The sequence below is a fragment of the Schistocerca piceifrons genome, unplaced genomic scaffold (assembly GCF_021461385.2).
Source record: "Schistocerca piceifrons isolate TAMUIC-IGC-003096 unplaced genomic scaffold, iqSchPice1.1 HiC_scaffold_2512, whole genome shotgun sequence".
Classification (NCBI taxonomy): Eukaryota; Metazoa; Arthropoda; class Insecta; order Orthoptera; family Acrididae; genus Schistocerca; species Schistocerca piceifrons.
Window position 1 is genome coordinate 1772981 of NW_025728457.1, and position 22040 is coordinate 1795020.

The window sequence follows — 22040 nt, forward strand, 5'->3', positions numbered from 1 at the left end:
ATGTTTCTAGAAGATATTTCACTGCATGACAGAATGGCGATGTACTTCCAACTCGATGGATATCCGGCACATAGCTCGCGAGCGGTTGAAGCGCTATTGAGTAGCATATTTCATGACAGGTGGATTGGTCGTCGAAGCACATTCACCGGATGTGACGTCCCCGGATTTCTTTCTATGGGGAGAGATGAAGGATATTTTCTATGGTGATCCACCGACAACGCCTGACAACTTGCATCAACGCATTGTCAATGCACGTGCGAACATTACGGAAGGCGAACTACTCGCTGTTACGAGGAATGTCGTTACACGTATTGCCAAATGCATTCAGGTTGATGGACATCATTCTGAGCATTTTTTGCATTAATGTGATATTTACAGGTAATCACGCTGTAACAGCATGCATTCTCAGAAATGATAAGATCACAAAGGTACATGTATTACATTAGAACAACCGAAATAAAATGTTCAAACTTACCTACGTTCTGTATTTTAATTTTAAAATCGTACCTGTTGCGAACTGTTCGCCTCAAATTGTGAGCCATATGCTTACGACTATTACAGCGCCATCTATCACACAGCGAAAAAAGTGGTCCAACTGAAACATGCATCTCTTTACGTACTACAAGAATATGTAATAAAAAATGGGGGTTCCTATTAAAAGAAAAAAAAAGTTGATATCCGTTTGACCTGTGGCAGCGCCATCTGTTTTCCTCCTTCAAGCTAGACAAGTTTCGTTCTTTGTCGTTTTTTGGTTTGACGCTTATTTCGTGAGATATTTGGCCGGGTCTCGATCAATAGACCACTCTCTGTGTGTGTGTGTGTGTGTGTGTGTGTGTGTGTCACAATGACAGTTACCTTTTAATTATTTTCCTTAATTGTGCTTCATATTTTAGGAATAAATGCAACGTAATTCGTGGAATTTGGGTCTAGGAATGTAGGCGCCGTCTGACGTACGCCATGCGCACCTTAGGCCGTAAAACGCTGCGTAATGTGCCGCCGAGGTGTCGAAATCTTTCTTAAAGCTGGAGATACCGTCGTGTTGTATTTACAGTCTAGTCTAAACGTGCTCGGAGCTGCAGACACGGAATGTCGGCTATCCGGTGACACAGTGACTCCGCAAAGTGTTCGTCTAATACGTGATCGTATGTTTAAGGGTGTATGAAGGGCCGAAAACTGGCGGATGGAAACGAAGCAGGTACAAGCACGTCGTTATTGATCAGTGAAAATGAGAATGCAATAAAGAAACACAGGTTTGTTCCGTGAATAAACACGTTTGAGCATTCAGAAGTACAGATAGGCAATGTAAGACGCAAAATCAGTATTCGTCTGCAGTACTGTAAATCACACTTTGAACATAGAATGTTGTTAGTAGGGCCTGCTTTCCTCCTATAATCGCTGGCATTCTTGCTTGGAGTGGATTTCACCAGAGATTGTGTTGTTTGCACTGTAATTTTACGGCATTACTCCTTTCTATTGATATCTGACGTGATGTTTTGGTCGAGCAAATGCCACAAATTGTCGATAGGATTAGTGCCTGGGGTGTCTGCATCCAGTGGGGCCTGTTATACAAGAGCCACAGTTAGAGCAGCACGTTTTGAATTAATGTCTTGTGTGAAAATATAATACCCATATGATTCACAGTACTGTTTTTAGGGTATTTGTTACATCTTGTGGTCAATAATGCCATCAATGAGCACCCTCACACATGTACTGAAACCATGTGTAACTGGGGCTGTTAAATTTCTCTCTTCAAATTCAGAATACTTTTTTCTCCACCCTGTTACGCGCCCTTTACACGTAAACAGCTCAAATCCATTCTCGTCAGTAAATACAACCTTCCTGCAGAAACCAAACGCACCTGATTTATGTTCCCTTTGAAATGCAACTCGCTTTATTCTATTCACTTTACTGACGTAAGGTTTTCTGCGGGCTGTTCGTGCAGAAACAGGCCTTCCTGTACGCACACGAAAACCAGTAGCGAGGTGTGGGGCGCTGAGTTTCGAATTTTTGATGACTTCTTCTCGAAGTAGCTGTCGTTTCTCCATCTCGGACAGAACTGCAGCACGACCGCTTCGCGATTTGTTTTCGTAGTTTCTGCTCCGATTGAACCTGTGTGTAATACTCGTAGCTGTACTGCTGTGTGTACCGTCGGTTTCTCCAAAACATTTTCCTCGTCGAAACAACCTGAGGCACGTATCTCTTCGTTTATAGTTTCGCAACGCTCTCGACCTAGATGGCGTGAGTATGAGTGAACGGAGAGGCAGCTGTTCGGTGGGCTGGGTGGAACGCGAACGAACGCGAGAGGCCGTGTGTCGCCGCGGCTGTTGCCCAGTGGGGCAGGACCCGTTTGGCGGTCTTACGTAGCGTGTGTTTGGTCACAAATATAGGTGAAGACCGGTTTATTGCCAAGTGTCGAAATCAACCGATCTAAGGAAATAGTTGCTATTCGTTTCGCAGCGATATTTGTATGACTGTGTTATAGTCTATGCGCCACGGCCGGTCGAACAGTTTGTGGAGTGACTGTACTTGTGGTCACAACACGCTCCAAGAACGACGCCCTGTTCTCCGAACTGTCGTAGCTTTGTTCACAAAAAAGTACTGGAACTTTTGCCGGTAGCAATACGTCAAATTCAGTGTAAAGAGCGGCGAGGTGCATGCTGTTCTAATTACCAATAATGTGCTCAGTTTACTCTGAAAAAAAGTTGCTCTAGTGACCCGAAGAGGCGGCAACGTGTATCTCACACTGTTACTCGGGCTATGCAGGCAGAATAGATCCAGCTTGCTACTAAATGGCCGAATAGAAATGAAAGAAAATTAACAGTTCGCTCAGAAATGCTCAGTTACGAAACAAATGTTACTCCTGTTTAGAAGTGAAACCGTGAAAGTACACCCGAAGAAGTAGGTAGCATACTTCGGACTTGGTCTTCTTCTCAATAAAATTGCCTCGTGTTCAATGTACGGAGCCCTGGAATGCAACCGATGTGATACTGTCGTAATTGCCGACGGATAGTACCACGGAGGGCATTAGTATCGACTAAAATACTATTATGCTCAACACGATGTTTCGGCTCTTATGCAGTTTATATTGTCCATGCGCTGATTACGAGAAAAGTGCCTTTTTTTGAAGGGAACGCGTATTTCTGAAGATATAAGCATATATATGCACGGAATACCAAAAAAGTACTTATTTTCATACGGATGCAAAAAAAGATCAATTAACTGTCTGCTTCGACCAACTTGCCAATATGCTGCAGACTCTTTAATATATTTCTTCAGTCTTTACTCGTAGGTAAAGCTTACAGTTTCATACATCCTAACCATGATAGCTATAGTTGGCTTTGCATATTGTTGCATATGGTATATGTCCCTGTTGCTCACAGTTATATATCTTGATCAGTGCGCCCAACAACCTATATTTTTCTGTTGAGGCTGTCTGTTTTGAAGTATCGTGTATTACTGTCTGTGCCAAAATGGCGAGAAATTTTCGAGATGTAAGTGACTTTCTAATGGAAGATTTATACCATGTCACGGAGAACACCCAAAGTTCTATACAATGGGCTAGGCAACAAGGTCCTTTGAAGAACGATAAGGTGTGTGAAAATGGGAATTGTGTTGGATACACAGGAGAAAACTACAGGGAAAGATGGCGAAATTTGGCGCTGCTCCGTTGGCAGGGCCTGCAGAATGAAATGTTCGGTCAGGAAAATGTCATTTTTTGCTGGCAGTCATTCGGACATTTCTAAAATTTTGCGACTGTCTTACATGTGGGCTTTCGAACTCAATAAGCAAAAGTTTTTAATGAGGGAGCTCAAAATTGGCAGTGAGCAGACTGTGGTCGATTGGTGCCAATTTTGTAGGGATATCTGCCATGAATATTTCGTAATTGAGCCAATAGTTTTGTGCGGCCCTGGCCATACTGTTGAAATAGACGAGAGCTGCTTCTTCAGGAGAAAGTAAAGGTCATAGTGTGCGGCAGCAATGGGTCCTGACGTTGAGACAAAGCAAAGCTTCATGGTTGCTGTGCCACGTCGTGATGCTACGCATTTGCTGCAGCAGTATGTTTTGCCTGGAACCACAGTAGTTTCCGAGTTTTGGCAAGCTTACACCACCATAGGTAACATGGGCTGCAATCATCTGTCAGTCATTCGCTTTATTTTGTCGATCCCTTTAGAAACGATACCACAAATCACGTGGAGTCAGTCTGGCAAAAAGCTGAAGAAAAAAATAAAAGGCGTTTCGGAACTCACCGTGCTCTGCGGAATTTCTCTGGCGTCAGCGTTTTTGGGAAAAGCCATTCCACAGTCTCATTGAGCGTGTTCGAAAAATCAATCGCAATGCCGCAAATTAACTTGAGGTAGCTGTTTTTATCTAATCTGTGATTCGAGCTTTAATGTATATCTGTGCAAAATAAACAAATACGATTTTTTGAGAAAATTTTGTTATTAATTCCATCTTTTTTGCAAAAAAAAAAAGGTTTTGAAATTCCGTGCATACATATGCAATACGTCATTTCTGATAAAAAAAATTTTTTTGAGGGAGTTAATTGATCTATTTTTTTTTTCATCCGTACGAAACGCATCAGATATGATTGTAACACACAATTTTTGAAATAAAAAACGTTTTGGTATTCCGTGCATATATGTGCTTATATGTTCAGAAATACGCGTTTCCTCGAAAAAATAGGTACTTTCCTCGTGATCAGCGCATGTACCCCCTAAACTGCAGAAGTGCCGATTTTTCTTCATAATACTACCCGCTTATGCCTGTTCCGCTCGCGAATGGCGAATGGGTAAGGTGGTGGTCTGTAAGCGTCTGTATTGGCTGCAGTTTCCGGATTTCGCCCTCGTGCTCATTTCGCTGCAAGGCCGTGAGTCTGGAGGAGGCGCGCTGGCGCTGCCAAACAGCAGTCTGGCCGCAGGAAGCGAGCGTCCGCGCACCGCAGGTCAGATAACTGCGTGTCGGCAGCGCAGGGTCGGCCGGTGACGTCAGCGGCCGCGCCGGCAGGGAAGTGCGCAGCGGCGAGGCCGAGAGTGCGCACAGTACCCTCCTCCACATACCGCAACGTGATGCAGGCGGTTACTCAGTCTTACTGCACTCCGCATCACAGTATTAATTCGGTACCACTTCCCGTTTAGATTTGGCTGTTGCACGAGAGATGTGTTGCAATAGAGCAATTAACGAATTAGGATTGCGCGGATGAGAGCACACTGTTGGATTCACAATGGTAGATTAAGTACGCTTCATATCTTCGAGAGCGATGTTTCACACTTGTGCGTAAAACACCGGGCCATAAAAAATGTGTAGGCCACATGAAGTTTTCAGGTGGAAGAATGTTTCCTTCAGCTTATATGAAAGATGTGATTGTTCGTATGTTGGCATAGTTTGACAACACAAATTGTATCGTTTATCGTTCCGGTTATAAAAGTGGTTGGTCGACTGTGAGTCAGCCTCTCCTCTCCTCTCCTCTCCTCTCCTCTCCCTCTCCTCTCCCTCTCCCTCCCCCTCTCCCTCTCCCTCCCCCTCTCCCTCCCCCTCTCCCTCCCCCTCTCCCTCCCCCTCTCCCTCCCCCTCTCCCTCTCCCTCTCCCTCTCCCTCTCCCTCTCCTCTCTCAGTTCACGACGCTCCCAGTAGAGTCCCCCAGCCACCAGGAAGAGCTGCCTCAGCAGTCGGGCAGAGGTGAAGATTAGCTGAGGTGACGGGCGCCAGCCGAGAGACTCGGCCGGGAATCGAACCCGGCTACGCTGACCGCGAGAGCACGGGCTGGTGCGCGCTGCTCACTGCTGGTCCCTGCGCTCCTTCCCCCCCCCCCCCCCCCCCCCCCCTGCTCCACGTACTCACCCACCCGGGATTCTTCAGTTCGTTGCTCATGCAGCGATGTCTGGACGAACGCCGGACATTTGCCACGCCGCACATTTGCCACGCCTGCCCCTTCGCCAGGTAGCTATCCCTCAGGTAAGGGACGCCCTTCCCCGTACTTCTTCTGTGCGCTTTCAAACCGCCGTCTCCACATCTTACTCGATTCACCCAGTACGTAAGGGATCTTCTTCCTCGACATCTTGGCCAAATACAGAGCTTTTTTTCCGAAATCGAAATATTTATAACTTTTGGGAAACGAAAGCAATACCGACGCTTATGTTAGTATGTAATTAGTTCTGCCAAGTATAAATACAGATTCCTGTGTCTGTACGGTAGCTTCCTTTCACGCTTAGCGATTGCGATGGAAACAGTCCGTCGCCATGGGAGCAACAAGAAAGGAACGACGTAATGTAAGGTCAGTATTGTCTCACGTGTTCCAAAATTTCTACGGAAATACTACTAGACACGTAGTAACTAAAGCTATAACAAACTTCCCGCAGTTCAGCTGCCTATCTATCTCCTCAACGCAATGTTCGGCCAAGAACTTGAGAAGGATGTGAAACGAATGCCCCGCTGTCGGACAGCAGTTTCGACCCCGCGGCTGTGCGCCCTGTACACGCCGCAGTCAGGCCTCGCCGCCCGTCGGCAGCTCAGCGTTACACTACGTGGCGTGCGACGGACTCCTGGGAAACATCCCTGACGTAACCGCTGCCAAGAACGGACGACGTGTCAGCGGTCTGGAATGGCGATTTGGTAACTGGCGTTTCTGTCCGGTAACACCTCGACACGTGTACATCAGTATACTTTCACAGGAGAACATGTAATACACAGCCTTTACGTGATGAAATCGCGCAGTGCTTATAACTTGCTGAAACACTTCATTACAGTGCCAAGTACAGCTTTTGTCTGGCGAAATCTCTGGTCCAGGCGTAAAAGAACCTCCCCTCATGTCCTCCCAGTTAATCGTTTTGTGCGGCAACCGCATCTCGAACACCGTGTGGTTGGTGGCAGCTGCAAAAACTAAAGTCGGAAGTTTGCCAGCAGTAACTGATACTTCCAGAGGTAACGCTCTCGTATGCCGCCATGACATTTTGCGCCATTACATTACAGCAAATCGAACAGAAAAGAGCGACTTTTTCACGAATGTTTCAAATCCGACACAGCTTGTTCAGGAAGGTGAGATTAAACGCCGTCCACTCCTGTTTCCTCTCTGTTAAGCCAGCCGAGCTGACTGCCACTTGGCAGAAACCATTACAGGTTCGTGCCATTGAGGAACGAGACCTGTGGTAAAGCCGCGACAGAGCAGCTGTTTCGACCCCCTCGGCACGGCTGGAAACCCGCAGCGCTGGCCGCGCCACGAGGGAACCGACCCAGAATTCAGAGCGCTGTCAGCAGCGGGCAGCAGGCGCTCCGAGCCACCGCTACATAGGGATCCGTTACGGTACTCAGCTGCATAGATGTTTGCAAGGTTTTAATTCGAGTTAAAAGTACTTGTGGAAGGAAATCCAAATCCTTTAACGATACCTTCTAATACCAAGATGTTATCGAACACGACAGCCCTATTCCGTCTTCGTGTGTGATGTTAGACAGAAATTTTTATATGGAAGAAAAAGGAGAGGTAAATATTACATCCTTCCCCTCGAAGTGCAAGGCGGCTGTCAAGAATTGCGGTCAGCGATTCGCGACGTGGTTTACTTGCCGGGGGGGGGGGGGGTCAAAGTGCTGGGAGGAGGAGGATCGCGTGACGTCAGAGCCGCGTCCGGTTCTGGAACAGTGGCTGGATCATGGAGGCGGAATGAGGGGAGACGGACGGCGCTACAGACTGACGCTGTAAATTGTTCGAAGTCAGTGGGCGGGGCTGCCGCCATCTTGGATCCCACGAAACATTAGCAGACGAGTGTTCACAATTGCTTCTTGATCGTCATTTCTGTCTTGTACACGCGATATTTATTTTGTGCAGTAAATGTTACACTGTTTTAGTGAACAACACAGCATAAGAAACGCAACTTTGAACGTTTTTCTGGTCTTAAATGCGTATTCGATACAGTAATACGACAAGAAAATATTACGCTTCTGGCCCCAGTAGTGTAATTCCTTTTTGTTTATACACTTCGAATTACCGAGAAGACAAGTATGTGCTCTGAAAACCGTGCTTTCGTAATCCATTTGTCTTCACTTTGTGTTCGTGTCGATAACTGATAAAACCAGAACTGCAAAAGCAATGATTGATAGTTTAGAGGCACCGATTTGTATTCGTTGCATTTTCAAGTCAGATGCAAATTTTAAATGTTAAAGTTTGCAAGAAACTTACTTTATTTCCTTTGGTGTCCCATAGCTGTATGCAAGGATGATTTACACCAAAACCGAAACATACATTGCGTGTCAAAACACGAGTCAACTGATAAACTATAAGCATTTTCTGTTGGTCATACAGAGGACGAACGCGTGTGTATAACCCAAATGAGTCTCAAGGTCCAGGTGTTGAGTCCACAGTACTTACATGTCGAGTAGGACAACTGAGTTTCAGCGGTCCACGCACAAACGAACCGCTCGAGTTGGGTGGTGTTGTGAGCTGAGGTGCAGCAGCCGTGTGCTTTGTATGCTGCGGCTGACGTCACGAAGCCCGACACACGTCGCCCCCTGCCAGCCAGTGATGGCTCGAGCGCACCGAGAATATCTCGAGCCTCTAGTTCTCGAGCAGTTCTCGAGAAAATCACGAGAAATGGCTCGGCGGCGTGCGCCGCTGCGCGCCAATTGGCTGCGACGACATACGCCGCGCCGCTGTTTTATGAATTGAATGCCGCCGCTAGACTCCGTTTCTTTGGCAACGTGTGGATATACAAACCAATTTAAAAGAGACAAATTGAACACACAACAGTGACGACACTAGATCAGTTTTTACCAAAATATGCGTAGCTGTTGGCACAAGAATAATTGTGCTGTACACCAATTAGCGCAAAGAACATTAAAATTGTGAAGTAAAAAGTTTCTAACGTGAAAATGTGCTTATGTCTTGCGATTTTATAGTGCGATCTGCAGCCCGCGACCAAGTGAGAGGAAACGCAAATGCCAGCCAAACATTCGAATAATTAAGTGGCCACTTGTTCAGGCAAAAAAAGATGATGATCTGTTTCATAACCTACAATTGTGAGTAGGCGAAAAGCGTCATGGACAAATAAAATAAATCACAGAACGAAAATGGCGTTTGTTATTTACAAAATGAATATTTCTGTGCTTGCTGCAAGTGATGACCACGTTAACAAACTACTTGTTAATTATTTCGTTTTGCCTTAAGACATTTTATTTGCAACGTTTAGAATTTGTAATTACCTATAATAACACCAGATTGCCAATTACTCTTTCCAGCATCGCTAAAATTGTCTTAACAGGCAGGCTGTATACCCTGTAATAAGTCGATTTCTTTTACCGAAAGATTTTACATCCCTGATCGAATCTTTGTGTCAAACACCTTGGGACAAAGTACCAAATACACTACTGGCCATTAAAAGTGCTACGCCAAGAAGAAATGCAGATGATAAATGGATATTCATTGGACAAATATATTATGCTAGAACTGACATGTGAGTATATTTTCACGCAGTTTGGGTGCATAGATCCCGAGAGATCAGTACCCACAACAACCACCTCTGGCCGTAATAACGGCCTTGATACGCCTGGGCATTGAGTCAAACAGAGCTCGGATGGCGTGTACAGGTACAGCTGCCCATGCAGCTTCAACACGATACCACAGTTCATCAAGAGTAGTGACTGGCGTATTGTGACGAGCCAGTTGTTCGGCCACCATTGACCAGACGTTTTCAACTGGAGAGTGATCTGGAGAATGTACTGGCCAGGGCAGCAGTCTATCATTTTCTGTATCCAGAAAGGCCCGTACAGGACCTGCAACATGCGGTCGTGCATTATCCTACTGAAATGTAGGGTTCTGCAAGGATCGAATGGAGGGTAGAGCCACGGGTCGTAACACATCTGAAATGTAACGTCCACTGTTCAAAGTGACATCAATGCGAACAAGAGGTGACCAAGACGTGTAACCAATGGCACCCCAAACCGTCACGCCGGGTGATACGCCAGTATGGCGATGACGAATACACGCTTTCAATGTGCGTTCACCGCGATGTTGCCAAACACGGATGCGACCATCACGATGCTGTAAACAGAACCTGGATTCATCCGTAAAAATGAGCTGTCCACCAGTGGCAGGTATCTCGGTGTCGTAATTGACACGCACGGACAGGTTTCGCGAACTGTCGACCGACGCAGGTACACTTGTCGACGGTGCTGCGTAACGATAAAGAGCTGCCCCGTAACGCCGTGTTTCAGAATCGACTACGATGGCGGCCGGCAACGAAGCTCAGCACAGCACACCGGTGTACCTGGGCGCCCTGCTGGATGACGGGGAGGGCGCCACCGTGACTCTGGCGGCGGGGGAGACGCGGCTGGTGGTGCACAGGGCGGTCCTCGTGGCCGGGAGCCCCGTGTTCGAAGCAATGTTCCGCCACGACACGGCGGAGTCGCGCGGCGGCCTCGTCGACGTCGCAGACGTGGACGGGCCGGTGCTGAGGGAGCTGGTGACGTACCTGTACACCCTCCGCGCCCCGCAGCTGGCGAGCCTGGCCCCCCGCCTGCTCGTCGCCGCCGACAAGTACGGCGTGGCGAGCCTGAAGGCCCAGTGTGAGCAGCAGCTGGCCGCTGGGCTGACGGTGGACAACGCGGCGGCCACAGCTGTTCTCGCGGTGCGACACTGCTGCCCCGGCCTCCGGCAGACGGCCGTCTCCTACATAAAGGGCCACACACACCGAGTGATGGCGACGCAGGGCTGGGCTGACGCAGTGCGCACCCAGCCAGAAGACGTCGTCGAACTCAGCAGGTTGCTGGCGGAGACGCCACCGGAATCCAGGTGAGCACGGGGTGATCACCGTTGATCCACTGTGTGTGAAACTTCCTGGCAGATTAAAACTGGGTGCCGGACTGAGACTCGAAATCAGGACTTTTGCATAGGTCCCGAGTTCGAGTGTCGGTCCGGCACGCAATTTTAATCTGCCAGGAAGTTTCGTATCAGCACACACTCTGCTGCAGAGTGAAAGTCTCGTTCTGGAAACTCGTGTGTGTGTGTGTGTGTGTGTGTGTGTGTGTGTGTGTGTGTGTGTGTGTGTGTGTACAGGTATTACTTTATTATAATTTGAAGAACATGAAATAGTTTACTTTGCAGAACAATGAATTTATTGTTGTCAGTTTGCTAAAGATATTTGGCTTCATTAATCTTTCCCACTGAGGCAGTCAATTTATTTGAAACAAAGTGTTTCATTCCACAGTTGTTCATTGAAGAATAAAGTGCATGTTTCCATCTTATGCCATGTGTGAGATTATGTGATAATGAAGAACCAGACATGAGATAGTACAGTACAGTACTGATACTCCAGGATAATTTACGTCCCAAAAACCGTACTGAAAATCTTAATGTCAGGTGGGACATACTTCATTGTAAGTCTGCACAAACCAATGTGCACTTCAGGCCGAATTATGCATTTTAGTATAGTTTACATAATTCCTATGCTCACGGAGTATCCTCTCGTGTCCTGTTTCTTTTATGCCGTAATCTAAGCTCTCTTTATGCTTTATACACACAAACATGCGGCCTTTCTACATCACTGCAGCTGCGCACGCACAGTAATGCCTGTTTTGTGGAACTCTGGCTACTGCTAAGCTGAAGATATTTCTGACAGTCTCGGGGTAGTACTGCGAATGGTGGTTTGAAAAGTGTTACTTTCAAAGTAAATTTGCTTCTACGCAAGATGAATTGTTACGTGTGAGAAAGTGGGTTGAATTTCTTAAATAACAGTGTTTGACTCTCGTTTAAAAGTGAACACTTTCAGGACCAGCCACATAGAATAATTTCTAGCCCAGAAAATGAGACATTCACGTCAATATTTTAAATTTACTGGCACATTTGTGTGAAGTACCTTAAGTGTAACACACGCAAAAAAGATCAATGTTAGATGTGAAAGCTTAGCTTCCCTTGTATGTTATTAATCTCAGGGACCAATATTATATGTGAAAGGTTAGCTTTTTAGTTGCGACGCTATGCATATTAATGTAAACCATTAACTTTTGCTCTTTGTGTCCGTGCGCTATGTAAGTAATGTTGCTATCGGCTTACCACATCACGTGTCCTATGCTCTGAATATCTGCTGCCATCGGCTGGCGAGATCACGTGACAAGAGATAAGATTGGCTGACAAAAGGGGATCGAAATCTCGATTTCGAAGCTCCAGAAACTGGGGTGCTGTGTGTGTTCGGTGCAATTCGAATTTACACTTTCGTAATACGAAAATATGCAGCGTATATGTTGCTGACATCAAAGGTCTTTCCAAAACTTCTCTCCCTTGTTCCTTTTTTTTCCGCGAACTTCTGTGCCAGTGTACAAAACGTTAACCGTTCGAAGCATTGATAAGTTTTACACTTGGGAGGGAAAATCTATGGATGTCACTTAGCACGGAAAAAGTGTATTTTCGCCCGGGTAAGAGTGCATTTTTTGAGCTGGATATCTGGGAAAAGTCCGGGAATTTTTTCCTTGTCTGTTTACACCCTGATTTCAGGAATTGCGACTGCCTCACTGCAAGTACATTCTACAATGCGGCGTTTTGCAAACATTTTATTTATTCTAGTACATTTTGGGACTCGGAAAATAATTTATGTATTAGCTGTGAGACATGTGACTGACTCCACACTTGTCGTACATTTATGGTATTACTAAGAAGCCAAAAGTTTGTTTTATTGGTACTACTTTACATTTATGTAAGGGTTGTGCCATCTGCAATGGTTCACTTGGGTTGCAGTCATTAAAGATGTTCAGTGACACATCCTGCACATGGCATGTACTGTTGTGTAATTGATGTACAACTACGTACAAACAGCGTGTATCTCTCTGTGCGGCCCTTTGACAGCCATTAATTTTGTTTACTCTGGCCGGTGGTCATCGGCATTTCTTCGCCGTTATGTGCACTGTAGTACTGTCAAAATCTCAGTGAAGCACATACGAATAAACCGTATCCCTGTTTACATTGCGGGTGACTGGACATCTGGATGTTTCCCAGGCCGCGTACTAACACTGTACACAGCAGTACGTAAATTCAGCGTTTGTTGTATCGTAGTAAGTCAATCACATTGCAATTTCGAGCAGCGTGCAGGTCAGTCCTGTATCGCAAAAAGTACAATAATGTCGTGTTCCACCCATTTCACGTGCCAAATTCGTGTATGAATTTCTCGGGATGTAACTGACATATTGCGATGCAATCAGTCCCATTACTACGAGTATTATGATTTCTCATGTTACTGTGTATGGAATAATATGGTGTGTCCATCTTGAAAAAGCTTAAGATCGTGCTGAAACCAGTATTTGCACACGGTTCAGAATGTCTCGCAGTACTGGCTTCCGTGAGCCCCTGCCGTACATTCGTACCCGTGAAAGCTGTGAGTCAGTATCTGTTGGTGGTTCCAGAGATTTTGACGGTGAAAAGTTGTAGGTGGGACACCCGTTATCAGTAGAATTCTGCAAGTCATCAACATTTTGACAGTTCACTTGTATACTTCGACACACAAAAATGTTGTTAGAAATAATTTACAGAATCTGCAGTTTTCCAGGTAAAAGTTTTTAAGTCATTTTACGTTCTTTTCAACATGTGAAAACCCTCCCGAGGCCATTTTTGCCTCTGTAGTACCACTTCGCTTGTATTTGTATACACGGGAAGTGCCTGTTATACAAAGGTAGCGCCTCATAGAGTTTTATTCATGGAAAAATGCTGGCTAAAAGCGACGTTTGGTGATTTGAGAACCTATGCAATGGCCCGAAAACCCTTGGCATGTTTTTATTACGTCAGTTACAACTATATTAATACTTTGCCTGCATGTACAGGGTGTAAATTTCAAGTTGACAAAGCAGCATAACTCTAAACATAAGCTTCACATGAAATAATGTGTAAAATGCAAAGTTGATTATTTTTGAGGGGGATATTTGATGGTGCTAAAATTAGCCCGCCACCCCCGCCCCCCGTGGGTGGGGCGTAAGGCAACTTTAAAATTTCAAATGGGAACCATTTTTTACTGCAGAACCAGATTCTGCATAAAAAAACTACGTACATTTTGTTTTAAACATGTGTTTTGATTCTTGGTAGTGGGCACTGCAATTCAAGAAAATCCATGTTCTCATGTTTGCATGGAAAATGGTTATGGATAAATAAAAAGTAGGATGTTTGGTTAGTTAGTTAGTTAGTTAGTTGATTTGTTTGATAATTAAAAGTTGTGTGGCATCATGACCACGAAACAAACAAAACTTACCAGAATCTGCAGAAGAAATTAATACAGTATTTGGGTCAACATTTCCTCTCTCAAACCCCACCCTATGGGGAGAGAGGGAGAGTTTTAGGTTCAGTGAATAAAAATTTATGAAGTAAATAAGTGTTTTTTATTTATCCGTAACCATTATCCATGCAAAAATGAGAATATGGAATTTCTTGATTTACTGCGACAACTAATAAGAATCAAAACAAATGTTCAAGAAAAATGTACATAGTTATTATGTAGAATCTGAAACTTATTTTTCGAGTTATTGTGGTTTGCCAACTAAAAAGTTACACCCTGTATATGCCAAACGTGAACTTTCGGCCATCATAACTGATGATATCGAAAAAAAAAAAAAAAAAAGAAATTCAGAGTTACGGACGAATGTAGTCTTAAGAAGACATGGCAAAGACGATGTCATGAGTAGAAATGACCGTCCGCACTTGGCCTACCTAAAAATAGTTTTTTCCTTGGCTTTCACAGGAACTGCCCATGAACAAATAGTACTTTTATAAGCCGCCTAAGGTGCTGCGTTGGCCACACCTTACGCGAAAGAACCAGCTGATTTGCTCAGTTTGCCTGGGCTGTAGGAAGTGTGAGGTGTTCAAGCTTTGACCGTGTACTGAAGGATAGCTACAGTAAGACATCTCTCGCGACAGGTGTACAGAGGGTCTTGAGGCTAAGGGCAATCCGAGGCACTAGACGCCTTGTCTCTGCCACCAGCAGAACGCAGTTTGTGACCCCCCTGAAAAACTGCATTTGTGGGCGCAGTGTAACGGTACCTTGCAGTGTGGTGCACGGGCCAACTGAATCACAGTGTCCTATAAGCGTAAGTCGCTAGCTCAGAAGTGTGATACGTCAGTGAGACCATCTGGCGTTCCGTACGCTCTTGCCACCGAATGCTTCTGCCGCAGTGCAGACAGTACCGGGTGATCAAAAAGTCAGTATAAATTTGAAAACTTAATAAACAACGGAATAATGTAGATAGAGAGGTAAAAATTGACACACGTGCTTGGAATGACATGGGGTTTTATTAGAACCACCCCATATTCCTAGAGGCTTGAAAGATCTCTTGCGCGCGTCGTTTGATGATGATCGTGTGCTCAGACGCCACTTTCGTCGTGCTTGGCCTCCCGGGTCCCCAGACCTCAGTCCGTGCGATTATTGGCTTTGGGGTTACCTGAAGTCGCAAATGTATTGTGATCGACCAACATCTGTAGGGATGCTGAAAGACAACATCCGACACCAATGCCTCACCATAACTCCGGACATGCTTTACAGTGCTGTTCACAGCGTTACTCCTCGACTACAGCTATGATATGAATGATGGTGGACATATTGAGCATTTCCTGTAAAGAACATCATCTTTGCTTTGTCTTACTTTGTTATGCTAATTATTGCTATTCCTATCAGATGAAGCGCCATCTGTCGGACATTTTTTGAACGCTTGTATTTTTTTGGTTCTGATAAAACCCCATGTCATTCCAAACATGTGTGTCAATTTGTACCTCTGTCTGCATTATTCCGTGATTTATTTAGTTCTCAAATTTATACTGACTTTTTGATCACCTGGTACTTTGTGTAACTTGCTTTAATTTCCTTGGCACTTGTATCCATTATGCCAGCAGTTTCTGTAGCCAACGTATTTTATTACCCCCAAGCCATGGGGGGGGGGGGGGGGGGGGGAGGGAGGAGAATGTGGTGTAATTTTATATGATATGGCACATCAAATAAAAAATAGTTTCTTGTACTATGTATAATTAAATATAATAAAGTTTGAAACAGCAGCACAATAAATCTCGTTACTCTGATATTCCGTACATGTAAATATAGTTCTGATTGCCGTTCAGCAATTAGCTTCCTAAACTCCTCAACGCCAGAAGTCACAGCCAGCTGATGTTACAACTAGTTCCTTCTTTATTTTAGGTAAGATTTTTGGAAATCAGCGATATTTCAGTTAAGAAAATTTGCAAAAAACAGTGTCGATCACTCATGTGTATATTAAAGATATGACCATTTTCCAACTCTAGAAGTAGGCCATTTCCACATAATGCTGTGTAGAGGTAAGTACTAAAAATTCTAGAATGAGATTTTCACTCTGCAGCGGAGTGTGCGCTGATATGAAACTTCCTGGCAGATTAAAACTGTGTGTCCGACCGAGACAAGAACTCGGGACCTTTGCCTTTTGTGGGCAAGTGCTCTACCGTCTGAGCTACCGAAGCACGACTCACGCCCGGTCCTCACAACTTCACTTCTGCCAGTATCTCGTCTCCTACCTTCCAATCTACAGGGAAGTCGGCGAACATGGAGCAGAGTGTGTGTTCAAACCACATACCGTTAAACCGCGTGGCTGTCAGGGAGGTCGCTGGCAACAGCTGTGCTCGCCTCAGCTGAGGAGCTACAGCCGCGCGTCAGACAGCGTGCGAGAGGGCGCGTCACGCCAGTGTTAAGTCAGTGGCAAGCGACTCACGTTTACAGACCTGAAACTCTGTTTTTGAAAGTTTAACCCAAAACAGGGCTTCCTACACCCTACGCATATCGTGTATCTGAAAAACAGTTTTGTAAAACAAATAGTAAGCGAACATAATAGGTTGAACTGTAACCCAGAACCCCATTTTTAGGCGACGCCTTTCCCGTAGCAACTAACTTATCTCTCATATTCGTAATAGCTCAGTGGCCTGGAGACTCAGGGGGCCACCGGCGACGAAGTTCATCCGCTCTCCCAACCCAGCACCTCAGGCCCGAAACTTTGACTCTCGTGTCTGTGCGGTTACGTGAAACGTGGCGCTCGTACCCCGCCTGTGCCTGACACTCTTCAAAGTCTGCGACACTGCGCTGTTGGAGCTGCGAATTCTGTAACGAGACACCAGATGCTTTGTGTGTGGCAGGAAATGAGCCAGTGGTTTGGCACTTTTCGTGTAACACACGGTGCTCACACTGAATGCACAAAAATTGCTGTTTAAACCATCACGTTGGCTTGTTATTGTTTTATAAACTTTTTAACATACACGATATCCGTAGGGTATAGAAATACCTGTTTTTTTGTGTTTACAGTGTAATTGTTGTACATTTGTAAAAATGGACATTCAGATCGCTTCTCGGTGGCTGACACTGGCGTGACGCGCCCTGTTCCACGGTGTCTGACGCGCAGCTGACGCGAGCGTCCTCCCTGCCAGCCCCGTGGTTAACGATACGTGGTTTCAACGCACACTCTACTTAATGTTAGCTGACTTCCCTGTGCAAATGAGAATTTTTAGTGTTTACCTCTACACAGCGTTATGTGAAAATTATCAAACACCACAGGCAGAAACCATTCGTATCTTCAATAAATAAACATGCACTTGAGGCCGTTGTTTACTAATTTTACTTCCACTGTGCAATCGTTATTCCTCGAGCCGTCACAGAAATCCATTTTCTTAGATTCTATTTAAAGTGAATACAATCATAAATTCAAACTTTTAATTCTGATACAGTGGCAGCCTCTTACCATATGTCAGGCAGTAACATATCTACCTTGTCATTATGTACACCAATTAGGCTTTGTAGTTGGATTGTGTTTAGGATGGGCCTACCTAAGTGTGTCATTAACTCGTGTGTATTGACCATATTTAGTGGACAACATTTAGATGTTATGATATTTTCAATGACTGTAAACGTTTCCACTGGCCTAGCTCCATTGTCTCATGTATTGCAGTCTTTCTGCACTGCTGCCTCCTCTGAGGTACCTTCCCTGCAAAGTTAATAATCTAGTTTCTTAATGTTTATTGCCTGTGCCTGTTACAGTCAAGTCCCTGATAAATGAGCTAGTGGTTTATTTGCAGTGTCTTGTTCAACAACCCTCCTATCCGTCCAGCTGTGCTGAGCCCTTACATTCATCTTCGGTTTGGTACACTCAGCTGCTGTTACGGAGAAACTTGGGAGAACCGACCTGTAAACTGATGGAACGGTGAGTCGTCGAACTCGGGAGACCCACCAGTGTGACAGGCAGTGTGTGTTGCGTAAGCGGCCCCCCACCCCCAGCACTGTGCACACGCCCGCCCACGCAGCGCCTCTTGTTTGCAGCGCCTCTTGTTTGCAGCGCCTCTTGTTTGCAGCGCCTCTTGTTTGCAGCGCCTCTTGTTTGCAGCCCCGGCCCCAGCGCCGCCACTCAGCCTGCCAGCGGCGCGGCTGCCCGCCACACTCCGCCGCCTCCTGACGACGCGGCCGTCTCTCGCCTGCGGTGAGTGCTGCCGCTGCACGCGCGCGACTTGCTCACCCACAGTAATGCTCAGTGCCTCGCCGCGTCAACGCTAAAAAGATCTAATTTGAATTTTTCTGAAATTTTCGATAAAGCTGAGCTTACAGGTATCAGGAAAAATTATTTCTACACTTAATTGGTGTGTTCAATGTAACTGTTGCTCTAGATGTTCCTTGCAAATATTAGAAATTAGTTCTGAAGGAAGTGGGTATAAAGCCAGCCTGTCGGTGCACTGTCATTCGACGAAACCTACGTGTCACGGCAATGACAGTAGAGCTGTTTGGAAGTACTCACGAGGAACCTCTTGAGTGTGAGATCACAAATTGTCTTTTGCTCATTTGAAAGTGTTAACGTTTCTAACAGGGAAAATATCAGCTGCTAATGACTCACCATCTCGAACAGGAGGGCGACAGAAAATGAGTGTCCGCAAGGTATCGAGACACACCTCTTATGGGACACACGTAACACACTTAACAAAATAGACATTATCCACATTTCAGAAATGTTCAGGACAGATCACCAACTTGAACCGCGAGCACAAAATGCAAAATCCTGAGTCACAGTGGTCGCAAAGGTGCGCACCCTCGAGATCGAAGCAAAGACCTTGGGAGCTACAAACCGTTCAGAACGTTCGGCTAACTATCCACTCTTTTAGATGACGCATACACGTGCAATGGTGTGAGGGCAACTGCTGGAATGCGATGGCGCACGCCAAACGAATGCGAAACTGTGTGTCATGGTGTTCTTTTACTCTTTCCCCTACAACTGCTTTTTTGTCCCCCCTCGACTATTAGATATTTATCTCCCTTTACGTACTGGATTAAGTGTTGAGTATCATATAGTTTTTCTACATCTTCATTGTCAACTTGTGATGTCGGCATGTATACCTGAACTCTCGTTGCTTGTGCTGGTGTTGGTTTCCTGTCGATTCTGTTGAGAAGAACCCTGTCACCGAACTGTTCACAATAGCTCGCTCTCTGCCCTAGCTTCCTACTCATAATGAATCCTACTCCTGTTCCGCCATTTTCTGCTGCTGTTGATATTACCCCATTCTCTTCTGGCCAGAAGTCGTTGCCTTCTTTCCATTTCACTTCAGTGACCACCACCACATCCAGATCGAGCTTTAGCATTTCCCTTTTGTTATTGTCTGGCTTTCCTATTGCATTCAAACTCCTTACGTTCCACGTCTTGACTCGTATAATGTCATCCTTTTGTTGGTCATTCAATCTTTTTCTCGTGGTCACGGCAGTCTCCCCAGGTATCCAAATAGGCACTAGTCAGGAATCTCTTGCCAAGATCATCATGATACTTTTGTCAGTTACCGGCCACATCTCCTGTTGATGCACTTCATGTGTCTAATGCAGTGGTTTCCATTGTCTTCCCTCATTCCTTTTGTCATTGCTGATTCATCTGCCTTAAGTGGAAGCTTCCAAACCCAATGGCAAGAGTGTCCTGAACCTGTCTGCTGCTCCACCCACTTTTGACAAAGCTGTTGACTGGGGGTCTCAAGATTCTTTCATGAGTACTTGCTTGGTGAACACGGGGTGCCAAGCTAGTGCAGTCTTTCTTCTTTCCAGGGCTGCATTTCCTTGCCCTTCCCCTCCTTTCCTCTCCTTGCTCCTTTGCCCCCTCATCTGCCTCTCTTGGTGTCCTTGCTTATGTTGGCCCCGCTATTGGTTTTGTAATTTGGCTTTGTTGCGTAATCACCTCATCCTTTTGGCATTCCCTGGGGATTGGCCTCCATTACTAAATTTCTATTGCGTCGTGTGAGCCATTTGGGTAAGAGCACCTTACCTAGTGTCTCCGACGTTTGCCCTCCTAGTTCATTCAACCTGTTCTTTCACGTTGTCGTCTGATGCTAGGGTGCATAACCTGCTCAGTAGCCAGCCTGTGTGGTGGGGTCGCTAGTACCCTTTTGGTTGAGCCCCCTGAACACACAGGGATCACACTTCTGATATCTGTGCTGTGACCACCTCAGGTAAGGCTAGCAGTGGTAGCTTGTCATCCTGGTGCATTCGATCTCCCGGCAATGGCTGCTGTGCCAGACGGCCCTTGCTATGGCTGGGTGGCGCACGTGAGGAGAGCCCCTGATTGGAGTGGGTGATATCAGGGCGGACACTGCATACGGATCCAGAACTCAGGCCGTTCTTTTGCGGCCGTCTCTCCCCATGGAACTGATTCTTTTAGTGCTGCTTCTCCTGCACCTTCGGCCTTCCCTCCCGTGGCTACACCCTTGGAGGAGCGTCAGGCCCATCGGCTAGGGGTGAAACCTTTTCCCCGCTATCTGGTTTGCACCAGGACTGACGAGGATACTTTCAGCAATGCCAAACCTTTATTTTTGTGGAACACATTGAAGATAAGTTTGGGGAAGTGGACTCCCTGAACAAGGTGCGGTCGGGTTTGTTGCTGATCAAAACCACATCAGCTGCCCAGTTTGCAGCCCTTCGTGCCTGTAACCATCTTGGCACAATTCCTGTGTCCATTACCCCCCCCACCACCAGTCTCTAAATATGGTACAAGGTGTGATTTTTCGCAGGGACTTCATCCTTCAAACTGATGAGGAACTTCGGAACAATCTTGAACGACGGGGTGTTCACTTTGTTCGGCATGTTCAGAAGGGTCCGAAGGACAATCACATTGATACTGGTGCCTTTGTCCTGGCCTTTGAAGGGGATACCCTCCCTGAGAAAGTAAAGATTATTGGTTATTGATGTGGCATAAAGATTATTCTTTATTGATTTGGCGTGAAGCCGTACATACCACCTCCTACGAGGTGTTTTAAGTACTTGTGTTTTAAGTACTTGTGTTTTGGACAAGTCTTCCTGCTGTTTGCAGGCCCCTCTCTGTGGTGACTGAATGTCCGCTCCATGAGGGGAGTTCATGTGTTCCCCCTCCTGTGTGTACAGCCATGGCAATCATTTGCCACGTTCACCAGATTGCCCAGTATATAAGAAGGAAAAGAAGATATAAGAGTATAAGTTCGTTGATCGTTTAACTGACACTGAGGCTCGTAAGAAGTAAGCATGTCTTCACCCAGTGCCCATGACGCTAGTTCTGCTTTAGTTCCATTTTCACCCCGTCCTCACCCGTCCTCACCCGTCCTCACCCGTCCTCACCCGTCCTCACCCGTCCTCACCCGTCCTCACCCGTCCTCACCCGTCCTCACCCGTCCTCACCCTTCCTCATCCTTCCTTACCCCAGTCCTGAATCCCTCTCCCCCCCCCCCCCCCCCCTTCCCTTGTGGCTCCCACACCTCTGTGCACTGTTCCCCTCTCTCCAGCTAGAGAAGTGTCCCACTTCTTCGGTGTCTGCTGCTCAAGGGCGCCCCTCCTGGGATATCCCTTCCAGGCCAAAATTATGCTGCCACGCAACCAATGCTGCCACGCGATGACTGCGAGAACCACAGTCTGTGGGGCCCCCAGGTTGCCCGATCTCTTTCTGTTCCCGATCTTGCTGCAGCTGGCTCCTTTATGCCACTCAGCTCTCCTCGGTCGCAAACAGAAAAGAAGAAGAAACATAAGTCCCGGGACAAGGAGCCTCTAGTGTCTCCAGAGGTCCCATCCTTGGCTTCGCAACCCGATTCTGACTTG

General features: G+C 46.2%; 1 protein-coding gene across 1 annotated transcript in view; it reads left to right on the forward strand.

Annotated features, from left to right (window-relative positions):
- The window catches only part of LOC124743697 (poly [ADP-ribose] polymerase tankyrase-1-like), a 57975-nt gene that overhangs the window by 7110 nt on the left and 28825 nt on the right, over positions 1 to 22040 (forward strand). Inside the window, exons 2-3 of the mRNA XM_047248868.1 lie at positions 10198 to 10774; positions 18340 to 18432. Coding sequence (XP_047104824.1) covers positions 10209 to 10774; positions 18340 to 18432 — 659 coding nt within the window. The 5' untranslated portion in view covers positions 10198 to 10208. The remainder of the gene's footprint in view (positions 1 to 10197; positions 10775 to 18339; positions 18433 to 22040) is intronic.